General features: G+C 40.8%; 2 protein-coding genes across 3 annotated transcripts; both read right to left on the reverse strand.

The window, feature by feature from the left end:
- Nucleotides 1-9,485: 9,485 nt before the first annotated feature.
- On the reverse strand, nucleotides 9,486-15,616 carry LOC140946692 (adhesion G-protein coupled receptor D1-like). The gene is made up of 12 exons (XM_073395798.1): nucleotides 15,570-15,616; nucleotides 15,129-15,231; nucleotides 14,362-14,420; nucleotides 13,851-13,977; nucleotides 13,552-13,655; nucleotides 13,080-13,182; nucleotides 12,830-12,980; nucleotides 12,257-12,341; nucleotides 11,662-11,728; nucleotides 11,174-11,259; nucleotides 10,901-11,030; nucleotides 9,486-10,352 (listed from the first exon to the last, which is right to left on the reverse strand). The coding sequence occupies exons 1-12, from the start codon at nucleotides 15,614-15,616 to the stop codon at nucleotides 10,110-10,112; spliced, it is 1,305 nt and encodes a 434-aa protein (XP_073251899.1). The 3' UTR covers nucleotides 9,486-10,109.
- Nucleotides 15,617-20,873: 5,257 nt separating this feature from the next.
- Nucleotides 20,874-22,466, reverse strand: LOC140946080 (adhesion G-protein coupled receptor D1-like). 2 transcript variants are annotated; one of them, XM_073395152.1, is made up of 4 exons: nucleotides 22,232-22,466; nucleotides 21,817-21,899; nucleotides 21,438-21,564; nucleotides 20,874-21,274 (listed from the first exon to the last, which is right to left on the reverse strand). In XM_073395152.1, exons 1-4 carry the CDS (start codon nucleotides 22,235-22,237, stop codon nucleotides 21,218-21,220), a joined length of 273 nt encoding a protein of 90 aa, XP_073251253.1. In that variant the 5' UTR covers nucleotides 22,238-22,466; the 3' UTR covers nucleotides 20,874-21,217. The 2 variants fall into 2 exon arrangements, with proteins under 2 accessions (XP_073251253.1, XP_073251252.1); XM_073395151.1 differs by having other exon boundaries at nucleotides 20,874-21,306.
- Nucleotides 22,467-22,808: the final 342 nt, after the last annotated feature.

Raw genomic sequence — 22,808 nt, forward strand, 5'->3', positions numbered from 1 at the left:
TTTGCTTTGTAAGTAGAAATGCTGCGCTGATAACAAGTTTCTAGAATATTCAGATGCACATGCAATCGGATACTTCGAGTCACGCTGTATTTTGGCAAGTCCGTACATAATGAACCATTCAAAAAGATTTATATGTTTTTCTTTGATTATTGAACTGTCTTTTCTACACTAATTCAATTCATCCTTGAGCTCACTCCCAGGAGCCTTTGATTAGTTCCTCGTATTATTGTATTTATGTACTGTTTATGAATAAGTGTGACTAAACTGAAAACTGAGTCAGCTTAGCTGGTCGCCGGCGGAACTGTACGCTTAAAATTCAATGTTAGTTTAGGACATATTTCTTCAAAAATCTCCAATTCGCTGATTTTAACAGCATTCTATATCTAACCGGCGTGTACAAATTTTCTTTCTTGCTTCAGTTAGATAACTTAGATGACGACACGATAACGAAAGAAAATTTGTTTTCGGCCTCAATCCGAGGCTTCTGTTTAAAAATTTTCGATCAAAGAGAAACGCATCTTTAAAAAATATGGTAAGTCATAATATATTAGATCATGTGTTCACAACACTTGAAACCAATTCAACTTACAGAACCACTTCGGTAACTGATGTTCCCGGTTTACGGAGACGGAGTATACACTGTGTTATAAGCTCTCTCTTCCTTCTAGCGATTGAATTAAAAGGTACTATCAACTTTGCTCTAAAACTTTAAAATTTCAATTGTAAAAAACCATTAACTTTGTGTAAGTAGCATTTAAACTTTGTTTGCAATGAAATTTTCGTTTTTACTATTTAAATATAACACGATCGCTCTAGTGTTTACACGATTTGATTGTCTTTTTGTCTATTAGCTGATTTGTGCTATATTCTGCACATTAAGTTTCATTAAACTCTTACCGAAAAAGGAGCACAGGGCGAGGATAAATACTTGGCGAAGGCGAGATAAACCATTCCACTTTGGCGTCATTGTTATTTAATGTTAATGGCCAGTTGAAAAGCAAGCAGCTAGACTGGAAGCTGATCCATTTATTTTGCTGCGAACCTGTCAAATACCCATTGGGTTAGCTAATAGCCGTCACCCGGGAAACTAAAATAACTTTTCAAGTCAACAGATCCACTTTCATATCCGCGGCACGATCGTGGCATGACATTGTTCGTTTAATGGCTCGTGCGTGTATTGTTCAATTAAAAGAGGAAATTTTCATAAGCGTAAATGTATACCGGTGTAGTAAAGTTAAAGAATTCGTGACACTTTGTACAATGAATCGTGACTTGTTAATCTTGAGTGAACAATAGATCAATTACTAGCTTGATAGGAACCGGAAATATGATCCCTATTGTGTAAGCAAGCGTGCAAAAATGTGCATCGTGTAAAGTAGATAGTTAGATGTGCCTTCCGATCGGAATAACGTAAAAACTACAAGCTACACCCTTTAAACTGATAAGATTTTGTGTAGGATGGAATGATTACTCAAACCTAGCCGCTCAGGATTTACGTAAGTAATGTAGGAGTAATAGTGTTTTAAGCTTTCAATCGAATTAGGGTGTTTACTAGAAAGGAAACCACATGCATTCCCTATTATATTTTCCCACGTATGATTTAGCTACCAATATGTATAAAAGTACCTTGATTTAGCAATAAATGATGAATGTGAATGTGATCAGGACTTGAGTGTGTGCAAGTCTCTTAGAATATTGATAGCCCGAAACCGGCCAGGTCTAGAGATATTCAAGCAGTCGACAGTCGACACTTATCTGTTGGCCACGAAATCAACTCCCGTTTACAACACTGGTGGCAAGCGGCGGGATCGAATTCAAGTCTTCGTGGATCAGTTCTACAAGGATCGAGGAGTTTCGCGATTCTTGGAGATAAGTAGAGCTTGTTTGTAGTTGATAAGTTGTCGGGAAGCTGTTTGTCGCAATTGGGTTTGCGGGACTTGTACTGGCTTGGTTGTGTTTTGGGTTATCGCTATTCTTGTGTCATCCTCGGAGACCCAGGGGCAGTCAGTCAGTTTTCAAGCATAGGCGGAAGAGCCCCTGGGTACCGACTCTCACCGGACCATTTCCAAACGGTCAAGTGAATGCTGGCTCCTGATTGGGCACAAAAAATGCTTTGTATTATTGTGCCCAATCGGGGAACAGCATCTCCTGAGTTTTTTTCGTGAGTTCGTACACGACGCGACAGCTATTGGGCGCGATCCATTCAACCAAAATTTCCGGAAATTTCGGTCCAAAACTCAATGGATCGGTTCGGTCCAACCGGAAAAGTTTCGAAAAAACAGGTCCACCTTTTGAGGTGGTCCTCTTTTCCCGGTCGGACCGGTCTGAATTTTGGTTGAATGGATCGCGCCCATTGACTCGATCACGGCTTGTCTGGCTCATGCACCAAACAAATGCACGCAGTCAGGAAACTTTCAGTTTGATATAAACACTTTATTTCAAAATACTGGTTGGTTGTCTTTACACTAGGCTGTTAAGTAAGACTTAAGAGCCGCTAAGTTTTACTTAGCCAAAAATTCGTGTGTGAAGGCCTAAGTAAAATCTCAAGTAACTTTGCTTTGCATCTCATTAAAGTCGGAAAGTTGAAACGGTTCAAGAAAGTTTCAAGCGACTTGAAAACCATCCTCATGACCTACTTAGCTGACTTGCGGTTTTGCGGTTTCTTGAGCTTTGAGAAAGGCGAGACATGTCAATCAATCTTAATTTTGTTGCGTGGGAAAATAACCTGAAGTAAAAAAGAATCGGTTGTGTGTGAAACTTTATTTTACTTGAAGTAATTAAAACTTACTTGTCTTGAAATAGCTTAGCTTATTTAGGCTCTAGTGTAAAGACTACCACTGTCTACCCGAAAACTAAAGACGCTTTTCCAAAAATACAAGCTTGAGCTTACAACAGGTATTCATACTTGCATCGATCATGCCTTCGTAAATCTTAAGGAGTTTAAGATTCCACGACAGCTGACAGCCACGAAAACGTCGCATGAAAAGTGAATTCACATTTTTCAAGTCTCTATCGTGATTCTCCTAACTCGCTTACTTTGTCAAATGCAAGCGAACTCTTCTGGAGCTGATTTTCTATCAACCATATCCAAGTTCATAAAGAGAAAGAAAATTTTGTCATTGTTTGTTTACCTCCTTCACAAAACCTGAAATTAGGCATCTTCACGTGGTAGTCGTGCAGTGACGGCAAAGAAATCTGCAAAATGCGTGATGCACGTGCAAAGTTCTTGTTTTGCCTTGTCAAGCTATTGCTTTTTTATTATCTCGTCGCCGCCGCATCTTAAACTTCCTATTATCTGATTATTTACGATACATTGTGATCCGTCAGAAACAGAATTTTCTCAGTGCAAAATGAATTGTTCCTGCTGATAGCATCCGAAACGTTTTTCGACTCATCGGTAGGTCCTTCGTTTCTGGTTAGGAAAGTAGAAAATGGAAGTTTCCCTTGTACGCACAAGCTTTGGTGAACGAACCGGGCAACTGTGGCGACATAATACCCATCGTGTACGAACTCACGAAAAGAACTCACGAGAAACATGTTCGCCGATTGGGCACAATAATACAAAGCATTTTTTGTGCCCAATCAGGAGCCAGCATTCACTTGACCGTTTGGAAATGGTCCGGTGAGAGTCGGTACCCAGGGGCTCTTCCGCCTGTGCTTGAAAACTTTCGTCGCGCCTTTTCTCCCGGCCCGACTGACTGCCCCTGGGTCTCCGAGGATGTTCTTGTGTACGTAATTGATTAAATTTATTATGGTTAATAACGAGGGAGAAACTCCTGCCCCTAGCTCAGGCGCTACTGCATAAGCAGCAACTAGTAGTAATAGGCCAATAGTTATGCCGGAGGCATTTTCGGCGGCCGGGAACGAAGAATGGGACTCGTGGCTTTCACATTTCGAAGATTGCGCCGTGATAAACGAGTGGAACGACGCGCGTAAAGCTCAGTTTCTCGCTGTTCGTATGCGTGGAGCCGCGTTGCTCCAATTACAGAGTTTATCACCGGACGTGCGGGCAGATTATACGGGTTTAAAAAGAGCACTTCGCGAAAAATTTGTGCCGAAAGAACGGATCGAGCTCCACAAGGCTGAGTTTCGTGCAAGACGCCGGGAACGGGACGAGAAGCTACCGGATCTCGCTAGCTCGCTGCGACGACTCGTCGGTAAAGCGTATCCCGAGGCAATTCCTGATTTGCAAGACAGACTTGCGAAGGATCAATTTATCGACGCGTTGGAGGACCGGGAAATACGGATGAAGATCCGAGAATTGGGTCCAAAAACGCTCGATGAAGCGGTCAGTCGAGCCTTGCAAATCGAGGCAATGTACGAAGCGGAGTCTCGTCGGACTAAGGGTCGGTCGGTCCGAGTAATACAAGAACCAGCTCAGGATGAGCGCAGTGCATTTGCAGAACTCCTCAAACAGAACACAGCCGCCATAAATCAGATGGTTCACTTCGTCCAGCAACAGCGGCAGCCGCCTTCAACTTCGGGCGAGAGCGAACGTAAACAAAACGGTCGGGGACTGGGGCCGAATACAAAAGATCGAATACAACGCCGTTGTTTTAGGTGCCACAAACGGGGCCATTACATTGCCGATTGTCCTCAAGCAGCACGGGATCAGCAGGGAAACTCCAAGTGATCGGCGCCGCGGGTCAAGCGTCGGTCGGGGAAATCGGAAAGACCCGAAATGTATCGGAGAATAATTTAAGTAAGAAAGTAGAAACTAAAGTTGTAGCAAACTCGTTTTCAAGTATTCATAGTATTTCTAGTGACACTGCTGTGTATGTAGCAGGGCTAGTGGCAGGGCAACCTATTGACATGTTGGTTGACACTGGGTCGGCAGTGACTCTTGTGCATCAGCGGGTGTTTAACAGGTCCCCCCAAAATTTTAAGTTAAGTGTGGTTGGTGAACCAGTAGTTTCAGCGAATGGCCAACCTTTGGATATTAGGGGCAAGTGTGACCTGGAAATTTGCGTTGATGGGGTGAACGTGGTGCATTCAATTTTAGTTGCTGCAGATGTTACCCAGGATTATTTACTAGGTATAGATTTCTTAGGTAAACATGGTTGCAAAATTGATTTTGAGGCTAAGTCACTAAGTATTGAGAGCAAAATTGTTAACCTTCAGGCTAAGAGTGGTGGCAACAAAGTTTTTAGGATAAGTTTAGCGGAGACTGTGATTGTCCCTGGACGTCATGAAATAGTGTTGCATGCTAAGGTTAAGGGGGCTGGTTGTGGTGATGGTTTGTTAGGTCTAGTGGAACCATCTCCAAGTTTTGCCAAACAACACGATCTTTTGCTTGCTCGTGTGGTAGCCCACCCTAGGAACAACACAGTACCTATCCGCCTGGTCAACCCGTCACCAACGCCTGTTACCCTGTACAAGAACACCTCAGTTGGTACCCTCAGTGAGTTGGAGGAAAGCAGCCCTGACCCCCCTGAGTGTAATCACCTTACGTCTGCAGCACCCCGTAGTACGACGCAGCCAAAGGTGTCCAGTAAATTTGACCTTGACTCTCTAGACCTGACTGGCGGGCAGAGGACAGCACTGAAAACGCTCTTAGATGAGTATGCAGACATCTTTTCATCCGGGCCAGCAGACTTAGGTAGAACCGGCGTGGTAAAGCACCAAATCGATACAGGTGACTCCCCTCCTATAAAGCAAGCGCCAAGGCGGGTACCATTGCACCAGCAGGAGGTTGTGCGCCAGCACGTGGAAGACATGTTGCAGAATGGGGTGGTACGTCCGTCTACTAGCCCATGGGTCCCACCCATAGTTCTGGTCAAGAAGAAAGATGGTGGTACTCGTTTCTGTGTGGACTACCGCAAGCTGAATGATGTGACCAGGAAGGACGCCTACCCACTTCCGCGAATAGATGAGACCTTAGACGCCCTAGCAGGTGCGAAACTGTTCAGTACGTGGGATCTGGCCAGCGGTTACTGGCAGGTCGAGATGGAGGGTGCTGACCATGAGAAGACAGCATTCACGACCCGTCATGGCCTCTTTGAATTCCAGGTAATAGCCTTTGGTCTCTGTAATGCGCCAAGTACGTTTCAGAGGCTTATGGAATTTGTTCTTGCTGGACTGCAGTGGCAGACGTGCCTGGTCTACCTGGACGATGTTATTGTGTTTGGTCGAGACTTTGAGGAACACCTGGTGCGGCTACGAGAAGTTTTCGAGCGATTCCGCCAAGCAGGGCTGAAGCTGAAACCCTCAAAGTGCTTCCTGTTGCGACCGAAAGTCCCTTTTCTTGGCCATGTGATCTCAGCAGATGGTGTGAGTACTGATCCAGACAAGATAAGAGCGGTGGAGCAGTGGCCTACCCCTTCCAATGTGTCCGATGTAAGAAGTTTCCTGGGTCTGGCCTCGTACTACCGCAGGTTCATCGAGGACTTTGCAGAGATTGCATCCCCTTTGCATCGCCTGACAGCAAAATCCATTGAAGGATTCCAGTGGTCTTCAGAGTGCGACAGGGCCTTCTGTAGCCTGAAAGAGAAATTGGTGACAGCTCCTGTACTGGCCTTTCCCCGAAGTGACGCAAAGTTCATTGTGGACTGTGATGCGAGTGACTATGGCCTCGGAGCAGTTATTTCCCAAGAGCAGGACGGGAGTGAGAGAGTGATAGCGTATGCAAGTCGTGTGCTGGACAATCGCGAGCGCCGATACAGCACTACCAAGAAAGAGATGCTTGCTATGGTTTACGCAATCAGACACTTCCGCCACTACCTGTATGGAAGACCGTTTACTGTCAGAACAGACCACAACGCACTGAAATGGCTTCAGAGCTTTAAGGAACCCGAGGGACAGGTAGCCAGGTGGCTCGAGTTGTTAGCCCAGTACGATTACAAGATTGAACACCGACCAGGAAGAAAACACCAGAATGCTGACGCGCTTTCGAGAAACCCCCTGGTGGTTGCTGAGGACACTGACCAGATAACCCAGACCAATGCAGTAAGCAGCAGCACCAGTACCTGGGTACCCAGTTGGACAGTGACCAACCTGCGATCCAGTCAAGCGGCGGATCCTGACTTGAAGAAGATATTGGCTTGGAAGCAGAACCAGACCAGCCAGCCGGCTTTCCGGGAGATAGAAGGAACCAGTAAAGCAACCAGGAGCTTGTGGGCACAATGGAACAGGTTGCAGTTGGAGAATGGTGTCCTTTACCGCCGGTGGGAAACAGATGATGGTCATGGTACGCGGCTGCAGTTAGTACTTCCCAGGTCTATGGTATCCGAAGTCCTTTCCGCCCTTCACGATGCACCCTCAGCTGGCCACCTGGGAGTAACTAAGACCTTGGAGCGAGTGAGAGAACGCTTCTACTGGTATGGTCAGCAGCATGACATCGAAGATTGGTGCCAACAGTGCGAAAAGTGCTCCAGGAGGAAGTCCCCGCAGCAGCCAGGAAGAGCACCCCTTGTCAGCAGCTGTCCAGGTTACCCGTTTGAGAGGATTGCTTTGGACATCATGGGTCCCCTACCAACTACAGAATCTGGTCAGAAGTACATTCTGGTTGTTGGAGACTACTTCACAAAGTGGACCGAGGCATTCCCACTCCCGAATCAAGAGGCAAAGACAGTCGCAGAAAAGCTGGTGAATGAGGTTATTTCCAGGTTCGGGGCGCCCGAGCGTATCCACACTGACCAGGGCCGGAACTTCGAAGCCCAGCTGTTTAAGGAAATGTGTAACCTCTTCAGTATCGAGAAAACGAGAACAACGCCATACCACCCACAGAGTGATGGCATGGTTGAGCGCATGAACCGTACGATACAGGACATGCTGGCAAAATATGTCGCCGAGCACCAGCGTGACTGGGATGTTCACCTACCCATGGTTATGATGGCATACCGGTCCAGCGTTCACTCCTCTACCCAGTACACACCCCACTACCTGTTGTTTGGACATGAGGTACGGTTGCCCTTAGACGTTATGTATGGTCGTGAACCTCATCAGCCGGAAGCAGCCTCTGAGTACGCAAGGAACCTCAGATCCACCCTGGAAGAAGCCCATGAGAGAGCTAGAGAACACCTGAAGACTGCCCAGAGAAGACAGAAGGACTACTATGATCACCGCGTCGCTGGAGACGAGATAAAGGTTGGAGATCATGTGTACCTTCATGTTCCTGTAATCAAGTCAGGACGGACAAAGAAGTTGCATTCGCCATGGCATGGTCCACATGTGGTAGTGAAGAAGATCAGCGATGTAACTTACCGGATAGAAGAAGTGGACAACCCCAGAAAACGGCGAGTAGTCCACTTCAATCGACTAAAGCTGTGTGGCGAGCCACGACTAAGGGCCCAGCAACCTGATCAGCCTACTGGCCAGCCTTCCAGTTCACCAGTGCGGAGACCTCATCTTCCCCCTCGCTATGTTCCGGATGAGACTGACCTCATGTATGCAGACGGTACTGCAGCTGACGGGAACGAGACATTAGCAAGAGCTGAGGAAGAGGACTCCACAGAGGCAGAAGTGCCAGCTCCAGAACCAGTAGCTGAAGTAGTGCCTCCCCCTGTTGTAGACAGACCAAGAAGAGAAGTTCATGCTCCTGCTTGGATGAGAGACTTTGTTTCTTAATTTTTGAACGAACTTTGATTAATTTTCTTAATATAGCTGCAATCAGAGTTAATATTTGTCTTGTTATAGTGGCTGTACACTCAGTGATTTCTATTTTGCTTAAGAATCCAGTAGTTTTCCTTTTCTTTGTTGCATGGCATGGGGACATGCCCTTTTCTAAGGGGGGGATAGTGTAGTAAAGTTAAAGAATTCGTGACACTTTGTACAATGAATCGTGACTTGTTAATCTTGAGTGAACAATAGATCAATTACTAGCTTGATAGGAACCGGAAATATGATCCCTATTGTGTAAGCAAGCGTGCAAAAATGTGCATCGTGTAAAGTAGATAGTTAGATGTGCCTTCCGATCGGAATAACGTAAAAACTACAAGCTACACCCTTTAAACTGATAAGATTTTGTGTAGGATGGAATGATTACTCAAACCTAGCCGCTCAGGATTTACGTAAGTAATGTAGGAGTAATAGTGTTTTAAGCTTTCAATCGAATTAGGGTGTTTACTAGAAAGGAAACCACATGCATTCCCTATTATATTTTCCCACGTATGATTTAGCTACCAATATGTATAAAAGTACCTTGATTTAGCAATAAATGATGAATGTGAATGTGATCAGGACTTGAGTGTGTGCAAGTCTCTTAGAATATTGATAGCCCGAAACCGGCCAGGTCTAGAGATATTCAAGCAGTCGACAGTCGACACTTATCTGTTGGCCACGAAATCAACTCCCGTTTACAACACCGGCTTATTTGTTTCGACTTCTGATTAAAGCCGTTTACTCTATTTATGGAACAATAAAGTAATGCTGATTATTTTTCTTCCTAATGGTCATAAGTAATATTAGAAAAATGAAAAGACTGAATACGAAATTGAATTCTTTAATATTTTTCATACATTTTGTAATTGGCTGAATCATTTGCATAGCTGAACAGTTCAGATGGACTCGTAAAAAAGCTTCCTAGCTATTTCATATTCTAGTTCTTCATTTTGTTTCTCTACCTGCTGCACTGAAAAGTGTTGTCATTCTAACTCTTTATCTAATTTATGGAAACGTTTTCGGGTTGTATGACGTATGTTCAGTTGGAAGGAAATATTCAGAATTTTATATCAATTTACACTTTGTACCAGTCAAGCTAATATTTTTCCCAATAAACTGATCTAAGTGAAATTCAATGTCCTACCTGGCCATGGATTGCAGTTTTATCTTCCTCAAAATTTTAAGATTCTATATGACTTCAGTTATAAACATGCTTTAGATTGTTACAGTTAAACCAGTGAGAAATTATCGTATTATAAGTGATGTCTTCTTCTATATTGCTCCCGAGTCTCGAAACTCGCCCCTCGCTTTCTTGCGTGGCCTCATGTCAAAAATCAACTTATTCATAACCTGTATCTAATAAGGTAGCAGCGCGGCGTAACAAAGACGTGATCCAGTAATGCTCCAGGCCATAATTATTCGACTCTTGTGAGCAGGTGCTTCATTGCATTATACAGAAAACTTTAATTCTTGCTTCTTTAATTCTTCTTTATTTACATGATTATGTTTTGTTACATGACTGTGGGCATGTCTCGATTAATGTTACTCGTTTCATCTGGACTAATCTTGTTCATATCAATGCCTCGTAGCGAGTTGCCTTTTTCTCTCGCTGTGCTCACTCGTCCTCTACCAATTGTAGACTTTTCCGTAGCCACAGATATACTTCTTGTTGTTTCCCATCTCTGCCTTCTTATTTCCAAAGCCGCTTTGATTTCTTTGCTTCGAATAACGTGAAAAATGAAGATGAAGAAACCCTGAAAGGATAAAATTAACATTGTGTTCCAGTGTTTTGTTGAAACTTTGTTGTTAGTAACAAGATATGCTTCCGTCAATCATAACTATCATTATTATCATGATCGTTATCAGGACAGTTTGGGTCCATGATGTACATTTGCATTATTTGTAGACAGCGGTCAGAGGAAGGCAAACGTAGGATTCAAGTTGAACACTTCTCAAACTGGAAAATAAGCAGATCCAAACTGTCAAAAATAATTCGTATGGATGAACTTGACCGAACGGAATTAAACTACTTATTCTTGGCAAGATAGAATAAACAGTAAATAGGAAGTAAGGGGAAAATTTGGTTACGTAGTTTAAACTGTAGTTTCGTGTTTCTCGTTTGCTATATACATGATTCAGAGGCTATGTCTATTGTGTGCATAATTTTAGATAAGTAGTGACACTATACTAGTGTGTTACTTTTATTTTGAACAATCTATGAAAGCCTTCATAGTAGCAGTAGTAGTGGCATATCAGTTTTATTTGTCACTTTAGAAATACTATTTCGAGCAACTTTTATTACCTGTAATAAATTAAGTATGGTAAAGAAATATTGAAAGACCAGTCCTGCAGTATCGGTGACTGTAAGAACACCAAACATCCAGGTGAATCCCAGTAGTGGTGAAAGGACTGCGCATGCCTTAAGGCTCTGTCTAAAAGACATCATACAATTTACTTCCAGGAAGCTGTTTACGTTTTATTTTTACGAAAACTAGATAGCAAGGAAATGAATACGATCAATTTTTACAGCAAACTAAGGCTTTTTAAAAAGATTTCTTTTTTAAATCCAGTTTACCTTGTACTGTTTGTCTCAGATATCCCTGACATGTCTGTCAGCCTCATCATCTCTACAACTATCCGCAGCAGGATCACTAAATTCACCTATGATATAAAGAAAAAGGATTTCACTTGAAACTTTTGAACGACAAGTATAAACGTATGCAATTTAATTAGGTTGGCTTTGGGCCACTTTTAAATTTTACTTCTTAATTTTTAGTATGTTTAATATTGGAGAATATTATTCGTATGCGAATTTAGTTTCCCCCAATTATTCTCCAGTCATGCATTTTTTGTATTTTTCTGTAATTAATTTACTTGTATCTGTTGTATTAGCATGACAAAGTGTTATTAAACTTAAACTTAAACATAAACACTTAAGAACTTGCTATGGAAAATATGCACTTGTAAACGTGCTTGACAACTGATCGAGGTCTAACATGAAATATTCTGTATGAGACCGTCAGCCTCAAACGCGCTGTTTTGCGGGCGAGTTTTTTTTCTTACCAAGCAGGCCATAAGCACTGGTCCAATGAAGACCCAAACAAAACCAGACGAGAACGAGAACCAGCACCTAAATATACAATAATGCTGTGTAGATTAATTTAACTTTCCTTCTCATTCAGACAGTTGTTTAAAATTAGAGAGTGTCTGGGGCGTTCACACTTCTCCCTTAAACCCTCTTAATAACAATGCCGACCTAAGGAATATCTGTTCCAAGGACTTGAGATAGATTTATACAGCGTTGAGGTTTTTTCTGATCGATGGGTCATGACAAAAATTAATAGGAATAAATATATCAAAGTTTTTTAGTGAACGCAGATATAGTGTAGATTGAGAAACTATTGTTAGTCAAGTTTCACTTTCACATGCGTGATCTTCGTATTTTTTAAAAATCTGTTCCCAAAATCTTAGATTGGTTTACAATGACGTCATATTCGAAGACGACCTATGGCAGCATGCATTGCCAATGCGTTACGGATGAACTGAAGCTTTTTCTTTCAGTTATTCCAGGCTACAGAGTCTGAAATAAAGTGATCCCAGCATCTGCGTTAGGTTTATCTGACAATCTGTTCTATCAGTTCATTCCAGAGATACTCACACATCATCACGCATGCTGCTGTCCATACTGCCTTTTATTAACACATTTGTAACAACAGCAGAAACTACCAAAATGGTTGGAAATCCTGAAAAACAAAGCAATAAAATCTTGTTTCACATTATCATAATTATCATTATCACCATCATCATCGTCATCAGTAGCATTATCATTGCCACAATCATTCACCATCATAATCAACTAGTAATCCAAAGTAACGTGCTAAAGTATTCAGCCATCTTAAGCCTGGTTTACAGATAGTAGTAGGCAGACACAACATAACGAGTCTGTCACAACTGTTTTCTGCTTGGAATTGTCATGTATTATCAATACAATTAATCAGGGCGTTTACTGCATCTTATGATCAATAGCAAGGTTGACCTGCTCAACGATGTTTTGCAAATATTAAACGCCAGGCATTTGCTATACATTGGTAAAAACAAATTGTCCCCACTGGCAGTTGAGCTTCGCTTAACAAACCGGTTAAGATGGGCTAGTGAGCAAAACAAGCCCCGGGCTGAGTTCATTATTAAGTTTAGACGACCTGCTTATAGTAAGGAGGCCATGTCGATTTACCCCATGCGAATCCATAGAAATATTTTGTTGTTGTCATGACATTGAAAACTTTGACAACTTTTAAGTACAGCATCACTCCCTCTGCAACCATCCATCCAAACGCAACCAAATAAAAATAGTTGATTGTTAGAGCAACGGCTGTGCACAGAGCCTTAAAACACAAAAGAAAGAGAATGAAACATAATTATAAGATTGAAACACTTTTTATGATCATAGTGATGCTTTTTTATTTTATTTATTCATTACTGACCTTGTGCCTAGTTGCACTGATTCCTATGATAAATACTAACTGTCCGGCAGCCAGGCACGACACCATATTTAAACGGATATGAGACTGTGTGGTCTTTAAATTCCTTTAGAAAAATAGGACGAAAAAGTCGTTCAATCAGCCAACAATGATATAAAGTTACGTGGTTTGAACCTATTCTTCAGGATCAGTTATAAAGTGTTCATATATAAACTCGTTTTCACATGACGTCACTCACGGCAGCAATTCTAGTTATTGGTGTACCAAAACAATGAAACTGAGCCCATGTTAATGTACCACAAAATCCAGTGGGGATTGAACTATTTTCTCATGTAAAAACTTTCTTTTGCTCCAAGTAAGTTGCAGCACCTCTGGTCACGTGAGTGAAAATGATTAATTGAAATTATTGTTAACGAACTATCAGGTTAGGGTAAATACAGCGCACAACTAGCTAGTCAGTGACTAGTGTACTTACATAAGAATCAAGTAGACCATTATAGTGATTGTCTCGCCAAAAAGAGAAAGAGATGTTCCAATGTAGGTTACAATCTCCAAAGCAAACTTGTTGTCATTTGAAATCTGGCAGGAGATATTATTATACAGAAGAATTTAGAGGCATCTTTTGACTTAGCAAGTACGTCATCAAGGTGATACTTTATACCTTAACTTTTAAAAGATTAAAAATCAGTGACACAAACAAAATTAAATCGATAATTTGATCAAGATTTCTGCACACAGTAATTTGCGATCCTTGCACATTGAAAATGTTGGTACCTTTGTCTCTCCAACTTCCATTAAAACAGCGAAATTAGTCAGATGATTACAGCTACATATAGTTTGATCGCGCGTTGATTCAACTAAAGTGCAACCTGTTTTTGACCAAGCTCCATCAATCTTTGTTCTGTTAAGGAAAAACAAGAAAGTGATGAGTATGGAAAATTAGCGAAAATTTGTACCCCAACTACCGCAAAACGTATTCGACAACTTCCATCACAAAAATGACGTCGATGAGTGGGGATATATGAACAAAATTTACATTTAATGTGTAACCAAGTTATACAATACCGTATATGACAATATCGTTGTATGTTTGCGAGTATAATTAACCTTGCCAAGGCTTAAAGAAACGTTGATAGATTTTACCTTTACAGCTGACCGCAGTTGTTCAAATTAAACCACACAACATTCTTTCTGGTCCATCTTTGCTCACCCAACGATCGGTTTTATTTTATGATGTAGTAAAATTCATTGTAATTTCTTGCCTCTTAAAAGAGCAATGTCTCACCTAATAGAAAAATTCCAAAACCCACAGCTTGGCGTGACCCCTGTTATTCCCCGCTGTAACTGAAAAAAAGGCAAAAAATCTATCTGTCAACTCTCCAGAGGCTAATTTATGGTGTGGGTGTAGCCAAAGTTTCCACTTCAATGAACCCCAAATCAAAGCACATCTAAACTACCTGTAAATAGTTTTTTTTTTTGTTTTTCTTCGCGCCGTGTTTCTTTAACGCTCTCCTGACTCGCGTAAAAAAAGCAATAAACTATATCAACTGGATAAATTATTTCCTCTTACACATGACCAACCTACGAAAAAATATCAAGCATTTTGACTCATAAGGTCCCCTTAAGCTTTTATGATATTGTGCCCATTCTGCCTTTAGTGGGAAACAGCCTTCTTCAATTAATCGATGATATGTGACCACGAACGAGCTAGTGAATGTGTGTACGCTACGACTCCAATTATATAATAACTGATCTATCAAAGAATTTAATTCAGAGAAACTAGCTTAGGGGCGGACCATTAGAGAACTTATGGGGACCCGGAGGAGGTGGGCGAAGTACGGAAAAAAAGCCAAATTCTTGCATGAGGAATTAAATGAAAAAGAATTATGCGCGCCAAGTAATCCTAACAGATATTCATGCACTGGCCTAAAAAAAATCATACAAAGGAAATGTTACGAAAAAATATTCATGCGGCTCGAAAGTTCCCCACCCCCTCTCCCCTGATAACTTTTCAAATGGTCCAACCGGGCCCCTATAACCTGTCAGTTATACCTTGATACTTTTAAGCTTAATCGTCACTTTGTCAGTAAAAACACCTGGCACTTCAGGGGATAAGGAACAAGAGACAACTCGAGACAAAATGCTGATGTCCTGCCTGTAGATTGAAATAAAAATCAATATCTAGTCATTATTCAACAGACACTTCAGCTGTAATCCTGTTCTCATGGTCATTTACAATTACCATTTGTCCCATCCTATCTTTTAAGAAACGGACAGTCACATGCTAAGAGTTGAAGCAAATTCTCCCTTTCGTATGCGAGGAGACCTTCAAGAAATGAGCTACCATTGTGCTATACGTTCAAGGTGTCCTTGGTGGGAAGAGCGTAAACCTTGTCAAGAGCGAGAGGGGAGGGGGAAGGGCTACAGTCAGTGTTTGCAAATTTTGGTGTTCATTTACTGTTGTAAAGCGGGAGGATTTCAAGATCAACCAACCTGTTGTCCTGTTTTGGTATCAGCTCGGCAATGTTTTTGTACAACATGCAAACCACGTAGCGTTCTAGGAACAAGTTAGGATATACATTAACCAAATCAATGAAATGTTAAGAGTTTAGATGGTCATTCATAAATAAGATAAACTATTAACAGGATAGGATTATCCCAACCCAAAGCCTTGCAAAAATAAACTAGACTTGGTTAGAATAAATTAATTTATCGAGGATAAAGATGGCAATGTATTCTGTTATTTCTTATGTAGGGTTCAAACTAACTTCATTCATTCATTTATTCATTCAGTCAGTCAGACAGTCAGTCAGCCAGTCAATCTGTCAGTCAGTTCCGTCGATCAGTCGGTCAGTTAGTCTCTCAGTTAGTCAATTATCCAGTCTGTTAGCCAGCCAAAAACGTTAATTTTGGCCCATCGTGATCGACCTGCAATAGATCTTATACAATGGATCATGATTGGTGAAGACCTTGATAACTGAAAAGACTTGCTGGAATGGTAACGGCGTTTTTTTCTTCTCGGATGAAGTTTTTTCCAGACTCAGCTGAAGTTGAAGGAAAGATAACATCTTCTTTATTACCAGCTGGAATTTTCATTGCCGCCAAAGCTGTAAATAAACAGCGAACAGAAATACTTAACGTAAGAGCAGTATATCTGAATCTACAAGTGAGCAAACGTGAGTCGGTGGAAGAAAAACTGAAACAAAAATTTCTCCAACAGTTTCATGAAAATGAAGACCAGGTCCCCGGGGGCGGATACTCCCAATGAAAAACTTTCTTGAGTTTCCCACCCCCCCCCCCGGGGGGACCACGCACACGCACAAGGAATCTCTTACCTACTTCGTCCATTTCAATAGACATTTCTGCCTTAGAGTTGTTCCTTAAACCCCAATGATACTGGGCGTACTGAACCGCAAACTTCTCCAATTTAGCACCGCTAACAAGTATGTTGATGCTCAAATTCCTGATTGGTATTTTATTCACGTTATTTAGTAAAGAAGATTTTAAGTTTGCAGCCCTCTGTAAAAAGGAAAAGTAAGTCCCAAACTTTATTTTAAGAGAAAACATTAAAAAAAAGAATCCAAAAAGAACAAAAGTCAAAATGAACAAAAAAAAAAATGACAGTTGAACTGCGAAATCAATCCTTTCTTTTTTAATAAACATTTTCTATAGCTCAGTTTGACTCTCTTAACGTCAACATACTCAGTTCACGGACAAATGTATGTTACCTGTAATGACAATGAATCGCCGGCATCAAGTTGATTGATTTCACTTTCATGTTTGGTTACCTAGAAATCGTATGTGAAAGTATAGAGTTAGGTGATAAATGAAACATGATTGTTAGCATCATTATATCCTGGAGACTAGCAACTTAAGTATAAGATTTTTAATTTTGAACTCGCGAGCTTTAGTAACCAGTAACTCTTACCAAGTACTCCACTGATGAAAACTGAACACCATTCGCGGAGCTTAATGAAGGAGTGATAATTATATGTAGCGATGTTGAGGACGATGTCAATATTAATGATGAGGCAGCGGACAATTTTTTGTTAGCTGATGTCATTGATGATATCGGTTGTGTGGATGTCATTACGACAGTGTTATATGATAACATTTGAGTTGAAACCTGTGGCGACTCTGCTGCTGCTGCTGATTCTAAAGATGATGATGATAATGATAACGATGATGACAATGACGGTGACGATGATACCAATGATAATGAAGATGATGAGTGGAGTGAGGGTGAAAATTGTTTCATTGGAGAGGACGGCGCCGTAAATAACGTCAAAGAGCCTGCAGGAAACAAAATACAAAATAATTAAGTTCATGGTAGATGAACAGTACCAGAACTCCTCAGCAGGACATGCGTTTACAGCATAACTGACATTTCCGAGATATATGTCGATGGTTGTCGTCATGGTCACATTTCTGACAGTATTTTGTTGTTGTTGTTTTTAATGGTCACATTGAATAGTACACAAAAAGACAACTACTTATGACACGCGAGAAAACCTCGAAACCACAAACTAATTACCGTTGCTGTTTGCGGTTTGGTTATCTCGCTCCTTATTGGCTTATTTCTCGCAACACAATAACATTCCATAAATATTTCTGGTGTTCACGGTTTTGTGAGTTTCACAGTCATTTTCTCCATTGAGCAGACAAAGAGGTGTACACAAAATGAGTGGTTTCGCTGCACTTGTCGACTGTGTACTCGCCAGTACAACTCTATGGTAACAGGTTTACCGTCTGGAGGATTTTAACTGTACTGTACCAAAAGAGGATAAAGGGGCTCTCTTGACTATACTGTGCTATCCAAGCAATTTATAATTGGAATTTTTATCAAACTTTAAGTTATAAAAAGCTTTCGGATTAAGGTGAACTTACTTGTTGGCGTTGCTTTATCATCTCCTTTTTGACAAATGTATTTATAATGAGCCTCACAGTCATCAGCCACAAGTTTGTTTTGTTCAGTTGCGTACATACATCGCTTTCTGTAATTCGGTAAAAGTTGTTCTTGCCTATTAACAATCGATTCAAAATCAGCGTCGTTGGAAGGGATGACAGTTCCATCAGCCCAGACGAAGTTGCTCTTGGTGGTGTCAAATTTTATACCAACCCAGTACTTAGGATCTTGGTGAAGTAAAAAGTGTTGCCTCACTGTTTGAATATCTTGTATATTTCTAATTTTTGCCAGGATTCCTCCGCCATTTGTACAGGAACCTTTGGCATCAGACCAGCGATGAAAACTGTTACCTGCTGAGTAGGTTATCTGGGCCTTGGTGCGAGGCACTTAAGAAAAAGGAAAAAGTGTAAGTATTTACAACAACTACTAGTGTAAAACCCGGTTATGGTTATTCAAGTAATTGCATAAATTAGAGATTTATATTTACTGCTCACAAAAAGCTCAAACTAACGAACTGACAGTGTCTTCTTCCTATTATATTAGTATTGTCCATTGATTGTCGCAGCATAACAGTTTGCGTCCAGGGTTAGGGTTACCCGGGGATGAAACAAATCGTCACATGTCTTTAAGCAGCACTGGACAAACACTGCAAAGTTAATAGAGACAATCGGAGTGCTGCATTCACCTTTCAGATCTAACCAGTAAGTTGTAAATATTAGAAGGAGTAACTCCAGCGTTCTGCTGAGGAATGGCATTTCATCAGATTTTTTTCCCTATGTCGCGTCTTTGAACTCGATGACTCTTGTAATGTTTTGCCTGGAAGGAGAGCGAAAAATGGTGATCATCTAATAACACAGAATGAGGGAGGTGATAATAATAATAATAATAATAATACAGAATCAACTCTTCACCCTCGAGACTACATAAGCTGTTTTATAAAAAAAAGCCGATCAGAATACAGTATTTATTCTACAGAATAAAAATTTTGAAAAGCGACAACTATTGAAAAAAACCCTTACTTTTGACGATTATCAATTGATTGCGCAACCGGATTCCTAGCGAAATCATAACGATGTCTAACGGAGCAATCTTTATATACTAAGTTTCACCATTAAAAACGAAAATAAACCAAATACCGTTGTTTATTCGGTTAGAATTTGTCACTTTAAGCGATAATTCGTTCAAGATCGTCACGACCCATTTTCTCTTACCTGGCAATTTGAGCAGAGATGAACTTTTTCTCCTTCAGGCGGACAAGTAGAAAGACACAAAATGCATTAAAATGTGGCATGAATCGTCTAATCCATTCGAGGAAAGTTCTTTACGATCTCTCAACATATCCTTTCGTTTTATTTTGTATCAAAAAAGTTGATGAAGAGGGTACAATGAGAGTGATTTTTATCAAGAAAAAGCAGTAGAGGAACCTTTATATTAAACAAGAATGAGGATCATCCTACGTATTCTCTCTTGCTCTTGGATTTAAATTAGAAGCGCAATTTCCAACTTAGGTAGGCTAAAGTACTACAAAACGTATAAAAATGTATTAGATGAAATAGATGAGAATATGTTTTACGGACATATTATTCCCTGTCTTCCCTGGGCCCCTGGGCATTAACCTGCATGAGCCGCGACAACCTCGTCCCCAGGGCACTTTTCCCTGGCTGCCGAACTATCGACCCCACCTCCAAAGCTAAGAAAATGCGCTCATGTTTAAAATGTTTAGAGAACACTTGTGTAACACTGCAGAAAACGAAATATTAAAATTGACAAAATAGGACCGTTCTCGACAATAGTGTTGTGGGGTCATAAAAGCGCATAGTCCTCTGATAATGCATTTTTCTTGTGCACCACTTTATAGGTTTTATAGGGTAGGTTTTCTGTCGTGGAAATTAATTTTTCTTGACCAGTTGGTTCAGTTTTATCGTCTACCACTCTACCCTCTTTTTATATCCAAAACTCTTTGACTCATTTAGAAAGAGATGATCGCGGATAACCAATCAAATACGAGCTGAACTGTCGCAGGCGACAACCAAAAATTCCCGCCATTTTCACACTTTCCTCAGTAAAAAATATTCTGTAAAAAAGATTATTAAATTAAGTTTTAAGCTTATTTATGAACAAGTCAACTAAATAAAGCAACGCAAGACTTAAGCTTAATTTGCATTTGTAAACAAAAAACTTTTTCACCGGTATTATCGATAACTATTCAAGTCAAAAAGACAAAGCTTTATCTGCTAAAACTTCCAAACCGAACTTCATCACCTTCTTCATGTATTTCGGAAATAGCTTGCTCGATTAGTTGCGAAATTTCTTTGTTTGTCACGGCAGCAGACCGGGAAAGCATTTTGCTCGCAACCTACGCGAGTTTGGCGTCGCTCGCTCGGAGGAACTGGAGGTGAATCAGTGAATAGTGCAGGATATTTACTGATTGAGTAGCCAATCAGAGCGCACGAAAAACGCTATTCACTGTTTTAGTATATACTAAATATATATATTTCCTCAGTTGCATGAAAGCAGAATTTTAGCAGATATGTGTTATCATAAGTAGATGGAATATGATCGTCCGGGTAAGTGTAGTCTTGAATAGGACAGTTGTTGACAGTGACTGACGTTTCGACAACCTGTGCGATAGTCATCTCAAGAGTCAAAGTCAATTGTATCGTCCGGTAGTTATTGACCTAATTTGGTCAATTAAGACACGAAATGTCTTGGTGTTATTGGTCGGGAAGACACCAGCTCAATGTGTGCAGGTGGTGCGTATCGATCTTTATAACGTTGACAAGGAGCTGGTAGCTGCTGTTTTCATAAGCGGCGTTTTTTCGAAATTATTTTATTATATTTGTTACAATGTCTGAACTTGTGTTTATTTTCTACTTAAATTTACAAATAAATACTTGTATTCTAGGTAGAATATATTTCGTAGAGCGTTCAATTCATTTAATTGAGGAGCATTAACTATTAATTAATATTAATTAATAACTTCATAAATTTACATATATATATAATAGTTATAATTGACGATAATACTGGAAATTTATCTTTTCAACGCTCTCTCAGTCCGGCTGTGTAACCGCTCCCTTATTTATTGTATAAACCTCAGGAGACAGAATTTCTAGGGTGAAGAGTGAAATGTTCTCCTGACTGGGTATCGAGTCTGTTTTTGGTAACAGCCTCAGGATCATCTTCTCGTCTGCTGGTATTTTGGGAAGAGCTTTGGTGGACTCGGACTGGATGTCTATGGAACCTCAATTTCAATATCTTGTGGTGAAACGAGGCTCGAACTTCGCTGTTCCTCAGGACATGCAAGAGAAATATAACCATACCCTGTTAAAAAAGATGACTTTCTGAGAGAGTGACAAATGAAAGGACCAGCTTAAACACTCACAGAATAGTAAAACAAAGATTATTATTTAGCTATTTTGGCGACGTGTGGGCCAGAGTGACAGTACACAAACCTGAGCAGAGTTGAGAATAGTAAAGATATATTGGAAAACCAATCCAGCGTCAGTGACTGCCAACAAACCAAATATCCAGGTTACTCCAAGCAGAGGCGAAAGAATGACACAAGCCTTAAGGCTTTTCCTAGTCACACAACAAAACAGAGAAAAATTAGACAAATGTCACAATTTCATTTTATTAATGACAGCAGTTCCCCCTTTGATTTTAAAGTGAACTGTCATTAAGTGACTTAATACCCAGTGGAGTGCTGTTGGAAGGCACCTCCCAGGCTCTTAGGAATGTCGTAGGCGAAGCTCTAGGCATCATGGCAAAGAAAAGGAAGGTAACTTCAATATCCCGCTTATAACTTTATTACTTATAATTTACTTAACTTACTTAAAAGCCTTCAATCTAGTTGGATTGGGCTCTTGCAAGTTTTTTATCTCGCGTAAAACTGCCAGGAGTATCACAAAGTTGACCTGAAAACGATCATACGGTGTTTCGCATCAGCAGCGTTTATGAATCATTACGACAAACGAGTAATTTCCGTAGGCGTAAGACAGTGTACGAAAAAGATACTATTGTAGTCAATCATATAAATATCAGGTGTGGAACTGAATTGTATTGCTGAAGTTTAAAATTCTGCATAGTTTGGGATAAAGGGCCCTTATTCAGTGATGGAGCCAGTGAAAACATTCTGAAAGTGAGGGTCACGCCTTTAAGAAGCCGGTGCATTTGTTTGATAGAAGCATCGATAGCTCGTAGACATGAAATTTAAGATACCGGTATAACATACATGTAGTATACTTACAGCCATTATAAGGAGCACAGGACCAACAAAAAACCAGCTCAAATGCTTGGAGAATGACAGCCAACAGCTGCAGAAAAACTAAGCTTCAGGTAAAGGCGCACAGGAGTCAAAGGCCCAAAAGGCCGGAGCTTATCCTGGTTTCCCTAGCATGAAGCATGCCGCGGAGTATTGCCACCGTTCCCCATGGACGGGATGCCAGTCCATCGCAGGGTTACCCCCCAGCAGTATGTCGACAGTGCCCATTTATACACCTGGGTAAAGAGAGCTAAAGTGTGGTAAAGTCCCTTGTCTAAGGAAAAACAATGCGAAGGGCGGGGCTTGGAGTTCGAGGAGTTACCCACTCGGCCGACATACGCCTTCACAAACAAAAACAAAACAAAAAAGTCATGGCTAAATAGTTCAAAGCACTAGGCAATCTTTTGCATCCTGCGTTAAAACAAATCAACCAATTTTATGCGAAAAACCTAATTTTCACGACTACAATTAAGCCGTAAATATTAGCTTTTCGCGCCAGTAACCTTTTTAAAACTCAACACGAAAGCTTGTAGTAATTTATCTCAACTGAAAGAGGAAGTAA

Source organism: Porites lutea, chromosome 8 (genome assembly GCF_958299795.1).
Source record: "Porites lutea chromosome 8, jaPorLute2.1, whole genome shotgun sequence".
Taxonomy (NCBI): Eukaryota; Metazoa; Cnidaria; class Anthozoa; order Scleractinia; family Poritidae; genus Porites; species Porites lutea.